The sequence below is a fragment of the Dermacentor albipictus genome, chromosome 5, assembly GCF_038994185.2.
Source record: "Dermacentor albipictus isolate Rhodes 1998 colony chromosome 5, USDA_Dalb.pri_finalv2, whole genome shotgun sequence".
NCBI lineage: Eukaryota > Metazoa > Arthropoda > Arachnida > Ixodida > Ixodidae > Dermacentor > Dermacentor albipictus.
The window spans coordinates 45,482,909-45,504,393 of NC_091825.1; the positions used below are offsets into that span (position 1 = coordinate 45,482,909).

The following is a 21,485-nucleotide window of genomic DNA, read 5'->3' on the forward strand; positions in this document are numbered from 1 at the left end:
GGGCACGGCCACGTTTTTGGTGACGTCAAAATGATGACATGCTCCTGTCAATCATCTTGCCGCCGAGCAGGTCGTCTGCTAGGCGCCGCACGGGACGGGAGTTGCGAAGCTTGGAGCGATCATCGCTCGTTACGAGACCGGCTTCGCATGGCGCGTCTGGTGGATTGGATTGGATCCGAACGGCGGCTTCGGCAGCGGAATAGCGAATTCGGATCCAATCCATAGTTTATTTCGAGCAAAATGGCGCTTGCGTTAGGTACTTAGGTTGTTGCGCTGGCCTTGCTCGAGGAAGAAGGAGAGCGGGTGGCGGTGCGAACCGCGTTTGAAGAAATGGCCGAAAGCTAATTCCGGCGTTGCTTTCGTTTCTCGAAACAAATAGTGCGATGGTTGTACAGCGAAATCGGCTCTATCATCGGTGCCAGTGAGCCACTGGAATGTTCCTGCTGCTTCTGGAAAAGGGCGCCACTGTTCACGTCGTTTCTTTCTTTTTTCCTTTTACTTCTCGCCGTGCGCGACACCGCCTAGGAACGACGCAGAGAAACTAATAGTTATAAATTGCAGTAGTCACACATACTACTACTGGAAAACGTGTTTGACTTTGAGAAGAAAAAATGCATTTTTTAGATAAAGATTTCATTCGTTGGAAGGGGCGAAACATTTCGTTTTGCAGTATACTGTCTGCAAGCAGACGACAAACGAGGGAAGTAAACCTCCGGGTAGTTTACCGCTTGCCGATTGGTTTCTCTCTGCGCCCCGTTCTCAGAAATTTTGCAGGCTGGCACTTTGTGACGTTGCAGAAACCGAACAGAACGCGTACCTAACAAAGCTCTCCGATCGCGCCCCACATTAGAGAAGCTTCGGTGAAAACAGAACCATAGATACCATTGAGGTCATGACCGGCGCCATTGTGATAGCGAAATGCCGTCTGGCACGGCCTCATAGTCAAGAGAGCTAATGCGTCGGATGATTTCGTAGGATTCGAAATAGCGGCGGGAAACGTTGCCACTGAGTCATCGTCGGCGTATTGGAGTCAAAACACAAGCATGGTTGCCTGGCTGGTACTAGACGTAGCGTCGTCGAAGGTTGTAGTGCCGTCTGTGAGTCCTCTGTTCGTTCTTGATCCGCAGGCGGGCCAGCTGTCGGGCTTATTCGGTGCGCTGGAAATAGGTGGCGACGTGAAGATTCTCCTAGTCTGTGACGTGTGGCAGCATGGCGTCGAGAGTAGTCGTCGGATTCCGGCCGTAAACCAGCTTGAGCTGCGTTGTTTGTGTTGTTTCTTGGGCCGACGCGCTGTAAGGGAAGGTTACATACGGCAGGACGGCATCCAAGGTCTTGTGTTCGACGTCGACATACATTGCCAGCATGTTGGCGAGGGTCTTACTCAGGCGCTCCATAAGACCATTCATCTGTGCGTGGTAGGCAGTCGTACTGCTGTGGTTTGTCTGGCTGTATGGCCTAATGGCTTGGATGAGCTCAGCTCTAAAGGGTGCTCGTCTGTCGGTGATCAGGACTTCTGGGGCACCATGTCGCAGCAGGGTGCTCTCTACGAAGAAGTTCGCCACTCCGGTTGTACTATCTTTCGGCAGAGCGTTCGTTTCAGCGAAGCGGGTGAAGTAGTCCATGGTCACGACGATCCGCTTATTTCCGGATGGTGACGTCGGAAACAGTCCGAACAAGTCCATCCCGATCTGCTGAAAATGTCGGCAAGGAGGCTTGATCACCTGTAGTAATCCCGCTGGCCTTGTCGGTGGTGTCTTGCGTCGCTGGCATTTTCGGCATGTCTTGACGTACCGGGCGACGTCGGCGCTCAGGCGCAGCATGTTGTCGGTGAAGATCACTAGGTTCTCGTTGATTAGATGTATTTGGGATTCTAGCATAGTTTCGGCCTTCTAGCATAGCTTCGGGCATTTTTTCTTGCGCATGACGCTCGTAAATCTCGGCAGGAAGGCGCTACAGAACAGGTACCACGTTGTCAGGGTAGATTTCTGGTTATCAAACCAGGTTCTCACGGCATCTTCTAAGGCGAAGTATGTATGACGTAGCTTGTCGTCATAGCCCCAGTTCCGGAGAGTCGCGATTCGTTTAAAGGTCTCCAGCCAGGTTTCTGGGTCTTCAGACGATAATCCATGGATGGTTTGTGTGTTCCGAGGCTGTTGAAGCAGAATGGGGGACGCTGGGGCCACCATAGGGGTTGCTGATTTAGGCTTGATCTCTCTGGTCTCCTCGAGAACAGGTCCGTATTCCAGTAGCAGTCCTTCCTGTCTACGGCTAGCTCAATTGTCCTTGGCGACGTTGGTGTCGTCCTCGAATTTCGGGCTTGGGTCGCGGATTTGCGGGGGAGTTCGATATATACAGGCACTTGCATTTACACTAGATGTCCCGTAGAAGGAACGGTGAGGAAAGCAGGAAAACTGGCAATGACAAAACTGGCGCTTTATTGGGCGAACTTGCACCCTGAAAAACAGGCTACGCTCAAATATGTTTGAAATTTGATTGATGCGCACATAAGACGAGGCCACAGATTGGCTGGTAGACAGCACAGCGCTTGTCCTGTCTGCCTCCCTATTTGTGTTCCCCTCTTATGTGCGCTTTAATCAAATTTCAAGCGTGAACAGCAACCAACTAGCCCAGCTCGCCATCTTAATACTCTCAGAGAACGGCGGCAGTGGAGAACACCGTTGGCGATCGTCGAAAACGTGATCTGCTGGTCAAGGGCATCGGCTTTTATACACGAGTCATCGCAGGTTGCGAAGCAATCGGTGGTGCCCACGTGTCATTCCGAAAGTTCAACAGAATCGGCGTTGCACATGCAATCAGAGCCGCTATATTAAAAAAAATTATGGGGTTTTACGTGCCAAAACCACTTCATGATTATGAGGCACGCCGTAGTGGAGGACTCCGGAAATTTTGACCAGCTGGGGTTCTTTAACGTTCACCTAAATCTATGTACACGGGTGTTTTTGCCCCCATCTAAATGCGGCCGCCGTGGCCGGGATTCGATCCCGCGACCTCGTGCTCAGCAGCCTAACACCATAGCCACTGAGTAACCGCGGCGGGTAGCCGCTATCATGTACACGTTCGAAAAGCCAACGTTCGATTTCGCCTCGCACGATTCTCCAGGCTGCGCCGATATCGCGGCCTAGGCCAATCTTGTCCAATCACTTGAAGCGAAATCAAAGTCGTCTTTTCGAACGTGTACAAGATAGCGGCCCAGATTACACAAGCTTCGGTGGCAACAGAAGCATCCATAACATTCGAGAAACTTCCGATACATGCGGGCGCGTCCCGCGCTGCGCGATAATACTGGCCAGACGGTAAAATGCACTCAACCGTAAACAATAAGCAAGTCCACTTGTTAGTATATATCTTGACAGAAAGAGAGACACGGCGCACGCGCATTGCAGTTGTATTGAATAGAACTTTTTTAGCATCCTACCTTAAGCGCCACTTCATGTTACAGACAACCGCTAAGAACATGAATCGAGACAACTTCGCTGAGGGAAATGCTTATGGTAGTGGCTACATCGAGCCACGTTTTTCTCATGAAACGTAGATTTATATTTTTAATTGTTCTCTAAAAGTCGCGAGAAATGACTTTTGGCGCCACGCGCGGCAAGAACGTGAAAACATATGAGTGAGCTATTACGTGACTTTCTGCTAGTGTACGCGGTTCCTGGTCTTTCTATTAATATTGCAATTCAGTACACTTTTTATGCGAAGCATATTACGAGAGCTCAACCCAGCTCCTCAGGCGCGGCGGTGTCGCCTTGAAACCACGTGACACCGTGACGTCACGACAGAGGAGAAGTGGCTTTGGCTCAACTCTTGCAAGACGGGCTGGGTGGGAATCGAACCAGGGTCTCCGGAGTGTGGGACGGAGACGCTACCACTGAGCCACGAGTACGATGCTTCAAAGCGGTACAAAAGCGCCTCTAGTGAATGCGGTTTTGCCTTAGAAACGAGCTGTTTCTAAGGCGTGCGTCTCTTGCTCAGGCGCACATTTCGTTGCCGCGCCGAACGCTGCTTTGCTCGACGCTCACCGCGTCCAATGCGGGGCGCGTAGTCGCTGCCCTGTAGCCCATTGTCTTACACCCCTTGGCGGGTCGACGGGAACGCTGTCGCGTTCCACTCTTGAAGGCGAAGCAGTAATGCATGAGTTGTTTCTTCGTCTAGCCGAACCAAATATAGCCAAGCAACAGCAGTTCACCAGGCTAAACAGTGGTTCAACAACTAAAATAAAGGCTAGTATGCTTCGCATCCTGGGCTTAACCTTACCTAAGCCACAGCCATTTTCGCGATCGGGGCACGTGACCCATCAATTAGGTCACGCGTTGCAAGGCCGCTGTCGACGCGCGCTGGTCGAGGGGCAGCATGCGTTCCGTCGATAGCTCAGTTGGCAGAGCGGTGGACTGTAGAGGTGTGACCAACGCGGACATCCATAGGTCGCTGGTTCGAATCCGGCTCGACGGAGGATTTATTTCTCTTCTAAATATTTCTGATTTACAATCTGCAGATAGGCCTTCGTCTGTAGCGAGTAGAGAAGTGTCAGTGCCTTCGCGTACGTTTTCAATGAGCTAGCTTGGTTCGTCTATCAGCATAATAACCAAGACGGAGGCCAGCGAGCCATGGCGTAGGCGTGTACCCGAGGTAAAAACGCCGTACAAATATAAGAAACGTGTGTAAAACAACGCTAACTTATTGTGCCAGCTTCTTCTGTTTTATTTTTTGAAAGGTTGTCGAAAAGCTCAAAATTTACTGGTTAACCACAATTACACTCGCTTCTGTGAAAGCAGAACGATGGGCGGCTTTCACACTGTGCGACACGGAGATATCGATATCGCTATCACTTCTAAGCGTTGCTGGAGGAGGGGCTCTTACTTTTTTCAGAGGCTGCTCAGATCAAAAAATTCTACTCCCATATTATTCATGCGCTTCTGGAAGTGAGTGGTGCAGGTGTAAACACTACCAATGGTGAGCTCTGCGTTGTGTCATAAAAAAGTAGGTCCTTAAAAATCGGTTCTCAGTCCCTTTACGCTCAGAAATGTACCAATGTGACACTCTCATTTGTCGCTCGAGACGAAATCAGTGTCAACACTGTTAAATATGTTGATGGAACCGAGTTTAAAACTTGCGACACCTGTAATAATTACTTGGACTTTGACATTGCCTGTTTTCATAAAATAAGGCGTATGACAGTTGGCGTGCAGTTGCAGAACGGCGCGCATCGAGCCGCTGACGACGAAAAGCACTGGCGGTTGGTGTAGCCGCAGTTGCGGGCCTGTTTGTCACCTCGGCAATCTGGCGACCAATTGCCAGTTGTAATCAGTACGGCTGCGCTCAGCAACGTGAACAGTGTGCACTCGTATCTGGCGGTGTTTGACTGCTAGACCACAGGAATTAATCTGCCACTCGTTATTGATTTCCGCGACCAGCGGCTTGCAGTGAGCCGCAGAAATAGCACCGAGAACAATTCACTGCATGGCAAGACATTATTGCCACTGGCTTTATGTCTCGGCGCACTGTGGGCCGTCGGCCACCAGCAATACACCGCGCACGTAGGGGTGGACAAAAGTAATTGCAATGGGGGAGCTGCTGCCGAATTGCAGCCTTGTGGCTTCTTGCAGCCGCGAATGGAAGGACGGTACTCACAGCCACTTTACAGCTCTCGATCTGCTTCTTTACCCGTGAACGCTAGCGTGTTTTATATCTTTTGCGGCTAAACACTCGCTGGACTGATGGCGCTGATATCGTAGCAATAGTTTCCTCTGTCGCGGGGCCGTGTCTAATGCCGTGAACTGCAGAAACAGCTAAGCTACTAGCCCCATCAGGCTAGAGAGGGAATAGCCACAGAAGCTGTGAAGGACGGTAGCCATCCTATGGTAAAGAAACAGATGGGGAGCTATAAATTGGCTGTGAGCGTAAACATCAGGGCAAGTTTTCGCCGAAGCTGTTAGAGGGCACTCGAATACATTTCGCCCGCATCCACTGTGTTTCAATTAGTTTTGTCCGAACCTGTGCTTCCGCCAGTATGACCGTCACTGTACCGATGCCTAGAAGCCAATAGGCCGGATATCGTGATTGCGAATTGGAATGTTCGATTTTCAGTGCAACGGACCGGATCCAGTGAAGAATTTGAAGGCTCTAGCTGATGTCCTGCAATATTCTCCAACGAGAGGCTTCGTCATTATTGTGATGAATTGTAATGAGATATAAACTGTAATGTTTGAAACTATGGTTTGGAGAGGTAATCAAGAGATACCTTGAAAAGATATGCTAGGGTATAAACACGTTGTAAGTCTGAGTACAACCAGGAAAAAGAGCGGGATTTATGATTACGTAAATTCAAAACTTGTAAAGCACGCATACCCAGATTTCTACTGATACGTTGATACGTTGCAAGTCCTATGAAGGGCAACAGCTTCATATTGTATTTACGAGAGAATGCCCCACTGAGAACGTGTAGTTGCTATACTCGTGAATAAAATTGGTTGTTTTGGTTTTGTGGAACAAATGTGTGCAACGTAGTATTGCCAATTTTCAAAGCATAGTGCTTGCTGTATATCTCATGAAGATCGTGTTGTAGAGACATTGGCTGCATTGCCCACATGACTGGCATATGACTGATGTAAGGATCACTTCTCATTAGGTGATATTAACACCATGGCAACCACGTTTTCTGTCATTGATTCCTGTTAAAGTTTCCCAGCATCTTCAGCTTAGGCCTATAGGCCTTCAAGACCCTTTTATTGCTTCTGTTTTGCAATAATTTGATTTGTCCGCTGAAATAATGATAACCACCATATGAGATGTGGCGCAGGGCTTAGATATTGCCCAACTCTTTCGCGAGGGCAATACTGGTCTTTCAGAAATATAATAACAAATGTATAGTACACCATAATGACATGCATGCTCCTTCGCTCCTTATTCTAGTTTGTTTTTTGGTATTTTTATCTCAGGTCTTGTTCTACCATCACTGCTTGGAAAGGACGTGAGTTCCCTGAGAGGAAGCAAAGATGACATCGCGAATGAAACCGTTCTGCCAGGTCATTGATGGCGTCAAGCGTTGCCCGCTGATCACACCGGAACGTCTTGCCGATGTCATGACATTTGTGCCCCAGAAAGGGGACGTACTGCAGCTGTCGTACCCTAAAACAGGCACTCACTGGATTCAGTTTACGGTGCAGACCATCATACAAGGAGGCACAGCGGTAGAAAGCTACGACGATTTCACGACGGTAACTTGCTTGCTCGACTACATTGGTTTGCAGGACTGGGAACGGCCTTCCACGATACCCCTGGGTTTGTATATGTCACACGTAATCCCTCCGCCTGACAACTTCAATTCAGAAGCCAAGTACATCTACGTCGCTCGGAACCCGTGGGACTGCTGCGTCTCATTCTATCACATGGTGAAGGCGCTCGACATCTTCTGTTTCAAGGAGGGAACTTTTGATGACTTCTTCGAGTGCTTTATCGAAGGGGATTTCGGCTATGGTGACTACTTCGAGCACCTCCTTTATGGATACGGCCTGAAAGACATGCCTAACGTACTGTTTCTCACTTACGAGGAAATGAAAGCAGACGCTGGAGCCACGGTGATGCGCATAGCTCGTTTCCTCGGAGAATGCTATGCGGAGGCACTGGAAGAGAATAATCTAGCCTTGGACAAACTGCTAGAGAAGCTAACGGTGGAACACATGAAGGGGATCTTGGTGCTTAACCTCGCCGGCCATAAGAACCCGGCCATAGATGCAAGGATCAAGGAGCGTAAACTGATGACATCTGAAGGTTTCGACGGATGCCCAACTATGATGCCTTTTGTGAGAAAGGGTGAAGTAGGTGGTTGGAGGAGCTATTTCAGCGCGGAGCAGCTGCGTCGCATGGAAGAGACGATCGTGCACAAAACTTGCAGTTCGGACGTTATGGATATCTGGGCAGAAATACGCGAAGAGGCACGACGCCTCTCCATGGCTTAGAAGTGAGTCTTGTGCTAATTTCTGTGGACAATGTACTCGGAGGCAAAAGAAAACTAAAAAAGTGGAAGCAGGCCGTAAAATTTGGAATTGATATATAGCGAAGATTTGTGAGTACCTAAAGAGTTTAAACGCGGGTACAAGCACGCATGCACGCACATACACACACACGCGCGCAATCATGGGAGCACAGAAATTATACCAGGCCAGTCGTTCAGTGGAGTTGCTGACTACTAGGGAGTACGACGGATGCCTTGAACGCATCATGGTATCAGGAGCAGCGTGCGCATGCTTGTGTAGCATTATTAGGATCCAGTGCATCATGGATACCGCGGTTGTCTCCACTCTGTACGGAGCGGCGGGCGTGGAGGACAACGAGGCACCGTAGCAGCTGCCGGAGCATGCCACTCTGCCCTCGCCTCACCCCCCTGACTTGCGCGCCAAAGGAGAGGGCACGCATCCAGGCCGCATTCCTCGCTCGTGTATGCGAGATTGAACTGCGTTTGCCGGCTCACCCTCACACGCTTTCACTCATGGCTACTGGGACGCCGACACTGACGGCGACGGCAGAAATGCGCTTGGACTGCCCATATAACTGCTATTGCAATAAAACGCTGATTACAAAACCACAATAAATGAGCTTCGCTACGTTGCAGCACTGTGGTACGCTTTCCTATGGGAGCATGAGCTGAAGTCCGCAAACAAGACTGGTTCACTAGGAAGACGGCATTTATTGATTTTCGATACCAATAAAGCTGTTCTCCAAGCTCGTCTAATCATTTCCCGGTACTGCGTTATTAAATTTATTCTTGTCGTACAATTTCCAGTGTTTTCCCCGCTTTTCAATATCTGAGTATAGAAAGTGGTTGGCCGCGATAAGTGGCACCAAAATCTCGCCGCTCTAAACGAACAGCTAATTCGGTAATTGCTGCTGAATGCGCACCTGACGCTTATACTGACATGTACCGCAAGTGGCCTAACCTCATGCAAACAAAAGTTCGACCATTCAATATCAACAGCAACACACTTTGTACGAAACACAGCATATATCGCGTGCCTGACACGGAGCGTAAGTACTTAGGAAACTCTCTTGAGCTATTGCTGCCATGCATCGTTATTACGAATATATCTAAGATCAACGCTTATTGATCTTATATATGGTGTCCCAGCTAACGTTAGCCAAACAGTAGAACGAAAGAAAATTAAGACATGCGGGAAGATACAATTTTATGACGGACGGTGTTCAGTCGTAAGATCTCTAACCACCGAACACGCTATGCGTTATAACTCTGTCTTGTACCATGTTTTTAATCTTCTTTTTTCGTTGAGAAGCTTGGCTAACCATAGCTGTGACACATCGTATGTACAAATGCATTATTACACTTCTTGAAAAAAAACTGGAATCATTCATCATTTCTGGCCCTTCTCTCCTGCTTCTCAATGGTTACACACATAACAAGTTACAAATTTAAGTGTTTCAGATGCTGTCTCAGGCACGGAAAGATTTAATACATGTGTGCTTCAGAAATCATTGCTTCAGCATCTTTTATTTCTCACAGCGAAGCTGTTTACGGCTAAGTTCCGTGTGTTTCGTGTGTACGTCTACAAATATTGATGCACGACAACTCAGATCTCAAGTTTGATGGAAAATCCTTCATTCAATGCAAAAGCTTATACGTCTCATCATTTGGACATGCATTTTCAGTAGAATAGTTATCAATAGTCACAATTTTCAAGATTATCAGCGTGAATGAGTAGGAAAACTTTATTTCGAATCAGAACGATTTGCGGTCGGCGAGTCAGTGGGCTGGCGCACCCGCCGAGGTTACGGCCAAGAGTTCATGCCTAATGGCGGCTTCCTTGGCCCGACGAACTGCCCAGAGTTGGTCTTCCAGGTTGGAGCCGAGCAGCGCGGCCTGCCATCGCCCGCGGGCGCTCTCGGTGGAGGTATCGCTTTCATTACCGTGTATTTGTATCAAGCATTCCCATAGCTTGTGTTCTAGCATGACTCTGCTGCCACACACTTTGCATCTATCTGTTGTGTATATTTCTGGATTAATAGCGTGCATTTGTATCGGGCTCTTGTGTGATTTGGTTTGTAGTTGTCGCCACTGGAAAGCTTGCGATCTACTGAGTTGTTGATGCGGTGGTGGATAAGTGCGTCTTTGCATCTTGGGATGGTTGGTGATGTCGTTGAACCTGGTCATTCTGTCTTCCCATTCAGTAGACTCTCACGTAGAGAATATTTGTTTTAACTTAAGCCATTCATTGTCTTACGTGACGGACTAATTTCTCGTTGGGTAAGTATATATATACTTAGGGATTTATTAAAGATGTGATACGAGAATGTGTGTGCGTACCTATTGGCACGATGACCACTGATCAGGGCATGTGTTCGTACGTTCGTTCAGAATTCTGTGTCGCCTATGCGTCATACGCTAAACAGCTGCGCGAGTCATCCGCCTTCACAAATCGGAAATGCTCTCGATTTTTTTTCTGAATTTATGAATATGATATGCCTCTCGCAATAAACTCAGAATCTTTGTCGTATACCGATGACATGATGCCTAATTCGGCCAATTGTATTTCGGCGCTAGTATCAAAATTGAACTACGATCTGAGAAGCGCTAACGAACGATAGATTAAAAGAAACTTCAAAAAAAGCTCTTATATGAAAATTCATTTTAAGCACTGGCCAACGTCTCATAAATAGTATTCCAATTTATCAGTTGGTCAACACCTAATTACCGCAAGTGAATACGTCACATATCTAGGAGTCAAATTAGGCCACAATCTCAAGTTTCATCGTGATATTGTATGCGAAAAAAATGAGACCGTTTTCGGAATACGAGTCTTCATCAGAGTCGATTCCATTTTCAGCATCAATAAACTGTTGTCACACTATTACACACTTATTTATTGACATAACTGTGCCATGGTCATTGCGAAAGTTGGAGATACTGGTAAAAGTTTTACGATCAAGTTTTAACGTAACAATTATAAGTTTTCTCATCGACCCGTCGAGCGATGAAATAGAGGCTCGGGTACCCGTGGGGTACCGTGTTCACAAAATCATAAATGGAAAATGGTCTCCATCGGAACAGTTTATGTACGCTTGAATACATGACGAAGTGACTTCACATAATAATAATAATAATAATAATAATAATAATAATAATAATAATAATAATAATAATAATAATAATAATAATAATAATAATAATAATATTATTAATAATAATAATCTTCTACTTCTTCGTCTACTTCTTCTTCATCATCATCTTATCATCAGCCTGGCTACGCCCACTTCAGGGCAAATTCCTCTCCCCTATTTCTCCAACTACGCCGATCATGAGCTAATTGTGAACATGCTGTCCCTGCAAACTTCTTAACCTCAACCGCCCACCTAACTTTCTGCCGCCACCTTCTACGCTTCCCTTTCCTTGGAATCCAGTCCGTAATCCTTAATGACCATCGGTTATCTTCCCTCCTCATTACATGCCCCGCCCATTTCTTTTTCTTGATTTCAACTAAGAAGTCATTAACTCGTGTTTGTTCCCTCACCCAATCTGCGCTTTTCTTATGCCTTAACGTTACACCCATCATTCTTCTTTCCATAGCCCGTTGCGTCATGCTCAATTTCAGTAGTACCGTTTCCGTAAGCCACCAGGTTTCTGCCCCATAGGTGAATACTGGTAAGACAAAGTTGTTATACACTTTTATTTTGAAGGATAATGGCGACCTGCTGTCCATGATCTGAGATGCCTGCCAAACGCACCCCAGCCCTCTCTTATGCTTCTGATCATTTCAGTTTCATGATTCGGATCAGCCGTCACTACCTGCCCTAAGTAGATGTATGCCCTGACCCCTTCCAGTCCCTCGCTGCCTATCTTAAACTGCTGTTCTCTTACGAGACTAGTAATCATTATTTTAGTTTTCTGCAGATTAATTTTTTGACCAACTATTCTGCTTTGCCTCTCCAGGTCAGTGAGCATGCATTGCAGTTGGTCCCCTTACTTACTAAGCCATGCAATATCATCAGTCAATCGCAAGTTTCTAAGGTATTCTCCGTTTACTCTTATGCCCAATTCTTCCCCATCCAGGTCTCTGAATACCTCCTGTAAACATGCTGTGAATAGCATTGGAGAGATCTTATCTCCCTGCCTGACGGCCTTCTTTATTGGGATTTTGTTGCTTTCTTTGTGGAGGACTATGGTAGTTGTGGAGCCGCTGTTGACATCTTTCAGTATTTTTACATACAGCTTGTCTACACCCTGATTCCGTAATGCTTGCATGACTGCTGAGGTTTCGACTGAATCAAACGCTTTCTCGTTATCAATGATAGCTCTATATAAGGGTGGGTTATATTCGGCACATTTCTCTATCACCAGATTGATTGTGTGAGTATAGCTTATTGTTGAGTAGCCTTTACGAAATCCTGCCTGGTCCTTCGGTTGACAGCAGTGTAAGTTGTTCCTGCTTCTATTTGCGATTACCTTAGTAAATATTTTGTACGCAACGGACAGTAGGCTGATCTGTCTATGATTTTCAAGTCTTTAGCGTCCCCTTTTTTATCTAATAAGATTATGTTGTCGTTCTTCCAAGATTACGGTACGCTCGATACTTACATAGGTGCTGTTAAAATTGCCATACATTTTGGTAATGGTGTTGTCAGTAGTCCGAATGATGAGTGATGCTATATGAAGCGCGTTGACACACTTCAGACTGTCGCCAAGATGTTGATGCCGTTCCAATCAATGACGCACCCAGATGGCCGCGCGTGCTACGCTAAGGCGCTTTTGGAGAGAGAGAGAGAGAGAGAAAACGTCTTTCATGAGCCTAAAGATGGCTTGATTTGCAGGAGTGGTTTCCTCTTCATGGGAATCCGTGCGCGGTCTTGGTTAGAGCCGCCCTCTCAACCAACATGATCTGGTCCGGGAGGGGGTAACTAGACAGCAGCGTCTCCCACAGCTATTAGAGGTGGGGGGTAGAAGAAGCAAGACTGTTTGCAATCTATTACAATGTGCAGGAGGGTTCCTAACTGTTCACAGTATTTACTTTGTTCGCCATATAGAGTCTGGAACAAGAGATGAACCCTTCTTCGATGCGGGAACGGATCGGTTTGCCACAATCTATGTTGTCTCTTGCGTCATTGTGAGCTGTAGATGCGGTGGTGGGAGTGTTCTGCGGTTCAGGCTGTACTACTGAGTGATCTCTTGGTTCCTTGTCAGTATAGTGAGCTCTTCTGTGTCCTCCGGGGCCTGGTCCATAAGTTCTCGTGCCTTGGAGTGGACGAGTTTATTACCCTCAAAGGAGGCCATGAGCGGGTTACACTATTTTAACATTTCTCTCTGGCACCTTGGCTGTTTGTATGCCTTGAGTCGTCGATGCCACCCGACCCGAGGTAAAGCTCCTGCACAGTTTTAGAGTATCAGTTATAATGACTGTCGCCGTAGGCTGCGTGAGGGCTAATTCCATGGCTAGTTGCTCTGTTTCCTGCGTTGTTACACGAAGTGTGGTGGCACTGACGAAGAGATCCGTCTTTGTCCTCAACGCGACATATCTGGCTCTCCTGGCATGGTATAGGGCTGAATCTGTATAGACCACCTTCTGGAGGGGCCCGTATGTCCTGCCCAGGGCCTTGGCTCTTGCTTCGCACCGCCCTTGGTGGTTGGCAGGGTGCATATTTTTCGGTAAGGTATAGATCATAACGTGACGTCGCTAATCTTCTCGAATTTCACTCGGTGACTTAGCATCTGTAGGGGAGTTCCACATGATTTCTTTAAGAAATTTATGTCCTGCTTGAATAATAGCCAGGCGCATTTTCTAATTGGATAGGTGGCCCTCGATTACTTCTTCAGCCGTGTGATGGCGACGCATACGGAGAAGGCTGTCTGTAGACGCGCTCATAGGGAGCCGAAAGTTTAGCTTTTGGCTTTTCGAATGAGTGTGTATAGTTTGTCTTTGTCGGTTTTCGTCAGTGCAACACACGCGCTGCAGGCACCACCATAGAGAAGATAAAGACTCGAGTGAGGCGGATGGTGTTGTTCTCTTTCATGCCTCGGTGTCTGCTTGTGATCCCGCGAATCATGTGTAAGACCTGCTGTGTCGTCGCCTTGAGGTGTTGTAGCATTTAGTCACATTTGTGTCAGCTTGTATGAGGAGTCCAATGATTCCGAGGGCCTTGCAAGGCTTTATAAAAACCTGTCATCCTAGGATAATCTCTATGGTATCCCTAATCTTTTGGGGGTTACCCCGCCGGACCACAAGAAGCTCCAACTTCTGAGGATAGCAGGCAAGTCCTTTTTCCTTTGGATATTTGTTCACTTTGTTCGCTTCCAGTTGCCGGGTGTCTTGCAGGCCCCCGAGCGAGTCCGTACCCATCCATGTGGTCACATCATCTGCATTTAGTGCGTGGCCTACGTTGGGTATGCTCCCCAGTGCCCCGGTAAACGCAGAAGCGCAATGTCAAAAAGAAGCGAGGAGAGAACTGAGCCTTGGGGATTGCCTCTGCTTCCGAGTCTGATAGAGTCAGAGGCTATATCCCCGATCTTGAGTGTGAATGTGTGGTGAGATAGAAAATTGACAACGTAATTATATGTTCTCTCCCCGCATCCCGTGTTGTTCAGGTTCTGAAGGATCGCCTCGTGTGTCGCGTTATCCAATACCCATTTAGGCTAAGCTCGAGAATGACCCGGGGTGAGTGGTGGTGGGGGGGGGGGGGGGGCAGGGACGAGTATCTCCTCCTTCAATTGAATTAATACGTCCTGGGTACCTAGATTTCACCTAAGGCCACACATAGTGTCCAGTATTTGTGGGGTTTCGTCCAGGTCAAGTTGGAGGCGTTTGAGTGCTATCCTTTCCGTGACCTTGCTTATGCACGGTGTGATGGATATGGGCCGGAGGTTACCAATGTGTGGGGACTTGCCCAATTTGGGAATGAAGCGTACTTCGGTTGTTTTCCGCTGCGGAAGCTTGCTTCATGTCCGAAAGTCATTGAACTGGTCTTCGATGTTTGCCAAGAGTTTGTAAGTAACCTAGCTGGGCCCGGGGGCACTGCTTCACCTGCTTTGATCAATGGCTGCACGGAGTTCGTATACATGTATCGGCTTGTTGAGCATGGTATTGGTTTGGCCTGCGTACAGCGGTGGATGGAAGGTCCGTTCGGTGTGGAGGTATCTGTTTTCGAGGTCGTGAAAGAGCTGGTTGAGAGTGCGAACCACGTTACAGTTGGACTCGCCTTTACTGCTCAATGGATAAAGCAAGGGGCGAAAGAGGAGCTGCGTCTTCCTAGTGTGCAGGGTTCCCTGGAGCCAGTCGCTTAATTTATTCGAATTCCCCTTGCATAAGGATGTGATACAGTCGGCAGACTGTTTGTTTACTTCGACGACCTTATTGCGTAGTTTTCAGTGCCTCTTCTACCTTCTAGTGAGGCCGTGTCGGGCCTCCCATAGGTGCAGAAGCATCGGGTCCACGTGAAGTGTGTTATAGTGGATGACGCTGATCTCGGTGTGTGTCTTTGGGTCTCGGATTTCTCTAGTCCAATCATTGTATGATGCATCTAGATTCTACTCACGGGACCTTCGAGCTTTTCGGAAGTGATTCCAGTTGGCGATGTGGGCTGACCCGACGTGGCCCTTTTAGCTTCTGTCATTGATGCTGAGTTGGATGAGGTCTTGGTCGTAGCCCAGGTTCGTTTACGGGTGTGTCCACGACACATCGAGTGGTCCTGCGAACAACGAAATGTCTGGGCACGTGTCTCGCGTCGTGCTGGTGCCACCCCTGGTCGATACATGGCGTTCGCTCAGAAGGTGGAGCAAGTTTTGGTTCATGGCGGTGGTTATTTCCTTGCCTCTTTGGGTATTGTGTTTGTCACCCCACAGCTAGTGGTGAGGATTGAAATCCCCGAGCATGAGCGTGGGGCAGTTCCTGGTTAACTCGAGGGACTCCCGTATTGTCGACTGTATTTTGGGCTTGCTGCACGATGGACGGCAGTAAGCATTAAGGAGGAATGGATTGTTTGTCTTTGGGAGAGCGAAAGAGAATCTCTGCAAGCTTGTGCTCGCATGCCCCTTGTGGCATAAGATGTTGGGTCGCTGCGATGTTGGTTTAGCGAGGGCGAAGGTTGCCTTTCAGGATGGATCTGGAGTGCCTTTATTTCAGGTTGAGGATGTAGTGTTGATATGTATTGCGGAAGTCCCCTGCTTTACCTCTAATGCCATGGCAATTCTCCAGTGAAATTGTCGTGGCGTCTTGTCTACCTAAGTTTCGGGCCATCTTCATTCTTGTTTGCTTCCTTGTTTTCTGGTTGCCTGGGTCTAGATTACGAAGTGGATCGACTCGTTGTTTGTGCGTTTGTGCTGTCCGAACGGGCCAAGATAACTTCTGCGTGGGCGTGGCGAGTGACATGGTTCTGCACCTCTTGTTTCATGCCTTGACACTCTTCTTTTATATAGCGGATTTCTTGAAGGAGGTCGTTATGCATAGCGTCCATGCGGCGTAAGAACTTTGAACATGTGGAGTATAGTTTCGGAATTTCTCTGGTTTCGTTATTTTTGAGGGGGCCTGAATGCTAGGTGCAGAGCTGATGGCCGTGTGTCTCGGTGTCGCTTTATTCACTTGGGCGAGCTGCGGTGGAGGGGTAGCTATTTCTATCACTGCGTTGCTTTTTGGGTTTTGCCTATCGGGTTTCCTGTGTTTTTCTGCCATGTTGTGCGATTGGGCCTGATCAAGCGCGTCAAGGCGAGCTTGAAACGAAGTTATGAGTGCATTTTTCTATGTGACTTGCACCTGTAGCTGTTTGCATTCACAACATGGTGCGTGTGTTTCTTGTGCTACCGGGAGGAAGTGGTTTTGGGGATCACGGGCAGGGGAAAAAGCATTGCTTATCCAGCTCACCTGTTTCGCACTTGGCCCATGTGATCGGGTCCGCGAAGTTGTCTTTCCGCATTCTGTAGACTTCTGTATTTTTGAAAGTATGCCCATCATCTTAACTCACACTTCGTCCTAAACCTTTGGATTAAGATGCAAAAAGGCACCTTCTCGCTTGCTCGCAAAGCGAGGAACAACTGGAATGAACAGCGCCTTCAGCGAGAAACAGCGCCTTCAAAAACAAATATTGGGTCACCTAAACGATCCTTATGATGCACAAGTGCGGAAGCATTGACTGGCGCTCAGCGACTCACTCAGTTATGTCGCTAAATGTGGTGTTGTGGCGAAACGTTGCTGAGTTTAGTGCTGATGCGTTACGTTTTCGCGTGTGATGCTGCTGCTATGTGGTCGTAACAATCCAGGACGACCAACCAGCCATATGGCGATCTGTGAGCGCAGCTTTATTTGTAGAGGTGTCATTAAAGTAGTGTTTAACTCACCGTGCATTGAGTCCTGTTTCTCGATGACACCCGTCCCAGTGCAGCGGCAGCCATTAGGTTCGCATGGATTCCGTTCTCTCACGGTCGAAAACGACGATGATGTGCCGTTATGCTCCTGGCCCTGCATAGTATATGGCGAACTCGGACTGCTGTACACAGCGCATATATCGACGTTTGAGCCGTTCGCGAATATTAATGCGAATCTGTATCCCATTTTGTCGAATTGCAGAAGGTGCAGACGTGTATACTGGAGTGGATTTCAAAATTGGAAATGTTCGTGCATATGGAGAAATACTGATTACTTGTAGTCTGCAAGCAGCTGATGGTTCTCCGTACTATGATCTTGTTATTCTGTTCTTATGAGCTCGTAAACTCTGTGTCAAGCGAGGTACCAAATAAAGGAAGCAACGGTGGCGCAGGGGTTAGCGCGCTCAGCTACAAAGCAGTATCAGTGGCTGTGCGACAGCAGGTCGAACCCTCACCGCGGAGATTTTTTTCTTTTTTTTACTTAGGTGAAGGTGACTAAATTTGTGCGCTGCTTTTCTACCACAGATTTAGTGCCACTGGTTTTCACCTGGCCTTTTTGGTGACGGAGGGGTCGCGCACGCAACCAAGTAATGCTGTAGAAATAAAATTGCAGCGAGGCCCTGAATGGCGCATTAGGTGCAAGCGCTGTCGTGCGTTCGAGAAATAATGGCGTGCAGATAGCGCGTTCGCCTGGCAGTCTACTTAGAAAAGATGTGGTAAACGTCAAAGACGCTGCGTCAAGATGCAAGTTTCCTGGTGTGGTATAGAATATACCGTGGGCAAATTGCGAATACCCCTATGTCGGCGAGAACGGAGATATAAATCGACGTTTTGAGCAGCACCAAAATGACGGCAAGAAACACGGCGACAAATGTCTTATCGGAGCATGCGAGGGCATTTGGACTAACCATTCATTGAGATGGCGCAAGCCTCTTGGCAGCCGACCTAAGTGTTTAATCGCGTGTTTATCTAGAATCACTCACCATCAGGACAAATGACAACACCCGTTACTTTATTACCTTAAATACCCATTGATAGGTGTATTACATAAGCGGTGGGAATGTATCATTACATAATTTGCATGCTACATAATTTAACGCGTGAACAACAGCAATAAAAATAAATACACAAAATGAGCTAAAGTGTTATATACGTAGGTAATGATATATAGGCCAAATCAATACAAAATACTACAGATAATAGAAAATTTGGGGGCGCGTTTTAGATGAAGCTTGAGAAAAGTGAATGATTTGTTAGCAAATGAAAGGATGATAGGGACGTGTGTGTGCCAGGTTAAGTTGTTAGATATACCGACACCTAGGTACTTGCAAGACAACGCCGCACACGTGCACAGCACATACGGGAATGGTATTCATTCTATATTCGTGCGGAAATGGATCGCAGCAACGACACATTTACGGGAATGGATGGCAATCTTCACACACTTTATGCTAATTCACTTCGTCACATATTCGAGTGTATGTAAAGGGCTCCAGAGGGGACCGTTTTCCATTCCCTTTTTTGTGACTAACGTACCCGTACGGGCACCAAAACGTCTTCATCGTTTAGCCGACAGGCGACATTTTTAATTGTCCTACGTGACTTCATAGAAAGACAGTTTTTCTTAAACCCTTCATTATGCAAGCGAGCACAAGCACATCTATGATCAGTGTGCCATAAAATGTGTGCAAGCATGTAGCTCTAGAAAATTGGGGCGTACGGCTGAAAACTGATGAGAGTGTCACGCTGTCAAGTGTAGGAAATTTGACGGCGCTCGTAGAACACAATAGCGAAGCGGTCACCTTGCCCTTAATTGCATTCCACGTGCCCCAAACTTGTCAAAAATGTCATTATTTGTTGATGAGCCGTAATTGGCTAGATACTTTCAAACTAAGTTGTCCAAATGTGTGCTATATTGATCTCAATAAATAAACCCTTGAACTAGAAAAAAAAATTATCTAATATATGAGCCAGCCCTAGGACTGATAGCCGAAAGTTTGCACATCGGCGAAATGTACGCTAAAGAACGACAGCACGTGTGTTCTATAAGCCTCAATTAAAGGATTCTTCACTGAGGACCGCCGTAGTGTTGTAAGTGCATTCACTAGTGGACTCGGAAGTGCTGGTTCCGGAGAAATCAAATGAATGGGTTACGCCGCAAATAGTCGTTCCTAAACATAACATGGTAAACCGTCATCTGAGAACCTATCACTACCATTTACTCTCTATAGAATACACTTTATTGAGTTTTAAAGGGATGTTAATGCTTCAATTTGCTTGATTACTCGACAACGTAACAGCTGTTGCAGCGGCACCATGATTCGCATTGATTGGTCATTGGGAATACTCATGTGTCTTTTTTCTGTCCATGAGTCTCCCATACGAAATAAGTGCCCGTCATTTTTCCAGGCCCTGATAAAAGAGGTGTTCAGGCGTTTTGATAGCGCGCCATGTTATCTTGGCGATGAATGTATAGTTGGAGAAACAATAAAATAGTACTATGAAAAGCTGCAAACTGTTCCTACATAGTTCAAAGAACGGTGCGTCAAGTCGACTGAAAAAATTGCATGTTTTTTTTAAAACATCGCTGCCCTAATTTTTCATGACATTAACGAAACAAAAAGCTGCCCTTCCAAGGAAATAGTGCACGTTATAAAACACCAAAGCCTAAAAGCAAGAACAAGCAGCATGCTTACTTGGGCTTCCGAAATCTTTATGTCTAATGCGTGCCGAACATTCCAGCAAAGAACCTTTATATAATAAGCTTGCTGAAAATTCAAAATGATAGTGCATGGCACCGGCCGAAGAAACCTTGAAAGTATACAACACCTGGCTCGTCAGTGATTCTGTGCTCACATAATATTGCCGCATTGTAGTCACGCCAAAGAACACAGTAGAAAATCTGTGAATCACGTAACTAACTCGTTATTCAGGAAGGTTGTGCCAGAAAAAAAATGGATCACAATGAAAGCACAACGTCAGCAGTGAGCACAGTTGGCGATGATAAAACTTTGACCTGCAGGTGAGACGAATCGGCTATTTCTGCTTGACTCAGGGAAGTTTGGTGCGCGCCCAAGTTCTCCAATGTGCAACACTACTATTTGAACCTTATTTTGTACGGCGCATGAAGCTTTGCGTCGACCGAGAATGTGTGACACGGGGAAATTACGTAGAATAACACTGGCTCTTCCAGGAATTTCAAACTTTGCTTACAATGCACACATAGACAAGGGACCGAAAGAATTATGAAGACAAGCGCTGAGTTCCAACTGATTTTTGAGTAACGCGCATATATACAACATTCTATGAAAATACCACCCAATATTATCAAGTAACGAGCGTCTGAGAAAAGCGTTCGTGGTTCTACCTAGGGTTACCTATCGTCGAAACAGGAACTTTAAAGACATGTTAGTGCATACAAAAGTCAGCCAACAGCATTCCCCCTTAATAAAAGCATGTTGTCGCCCCAGGTGCAAATCCTGCAGGGACCTTCAAAGAGATATTAAAGCTAAAAGCACCACAAATAGTTATACACATGAAGTCAAATCTAGCTTCCCTTGTACAAGTTCAGATGTGATTTATATGCTTCAATGTTCCTTCTGTAAGAAACAATATATCGGTGAAACACGACAATCAATGAACGCCAAATTTAGCGGTCATCGCGCGGACACAACTAAGAAGCTTCCCAAAGCCGTCGCTGAGCATTTCAACCAAGCAGGTCATAACTTTGATCAGCTTAAACTCTTCATCTTACAGTCAAATTTCCGTTTTCAACGAGAAAGATTACAGAGAATCATACCCTATTCATAAGTTCAAGACATTGCAACCAATAGACATAAACGTCTCAAAGGGAGCTTTAGAATCTATTCGCTATGCTAAATTTCAACCTATAGGCAACAACACTTAGTTTGGTCTCTTGGCGTATCCTTTTTTTTTTTCAGCCGGCGTGTGAGACGCCGTTGACACGCCGGCTAACACGTGTGCGTTGACACGTGATTGACAAACGGGGGTGAGGGTTGTATCGGGCATGCGCTTTCTGCGCTACCTTATCAGGACAGCACTGATATCACGCGTGCGTTTGACCATTTAGGAGCGTGCCAATAAACCCTTCGCG

General features: G+C 46.9%; 2 protein-coding genes and 1 non-coding gene across 4 annotated transcripts in view; all 3 read left to right on the forward strand.

The window, feature by feature from the left end:
* The window catches only part of LOC135900531 (sulfotransferase 1C2A-like), a 44,698-nt gene extending 35,955 nt beyond the window's left edge, over positions 1-8,743 (forward strand). The window contains exons 1-2 of one of the 2 annotated variants that reach the window (XM_070539563.1): positions 4,930-4,971; positions 6,957-8,743. In XM_070539563.1, coding sequence (XP_070395664.1) covers positions 7,014-7,976 — 963 coding nt within the window. In that variant the 5' untranslated portion in view covers positions 4,930-4,971; positions 6,957-7,013 and the 3' untranslated portion in view covers positions 7,977-8,743. Of the gene's footprint in view, positions 1-4,929; positions 4,972-6,956 lie in introns of those variants that run through there. The other variant, XM_070539562.1, reaches the window with a different exon arrangement.
* LOC135900530 (uncharacterized) overlaps positions 1-21,485 on the forward strand; it is a 129,001-nt gene that overhangs the window by 33,893 nt on the left and 73,623 nt on the right. The gene's annotated exons all lie outside the window — the stretch shown is intronic.
* TRNAY-GUA (transfer RNA tyrosine (anticodon GUA)) lies at positions 4,379-4,470 on the forward strand. The gene is given in 2 exon segments: positions 4,379-4,415; positions 4,435-4,470. It is a non-coding gene; the product is annotated as a tRNA-Tyr (tRNA).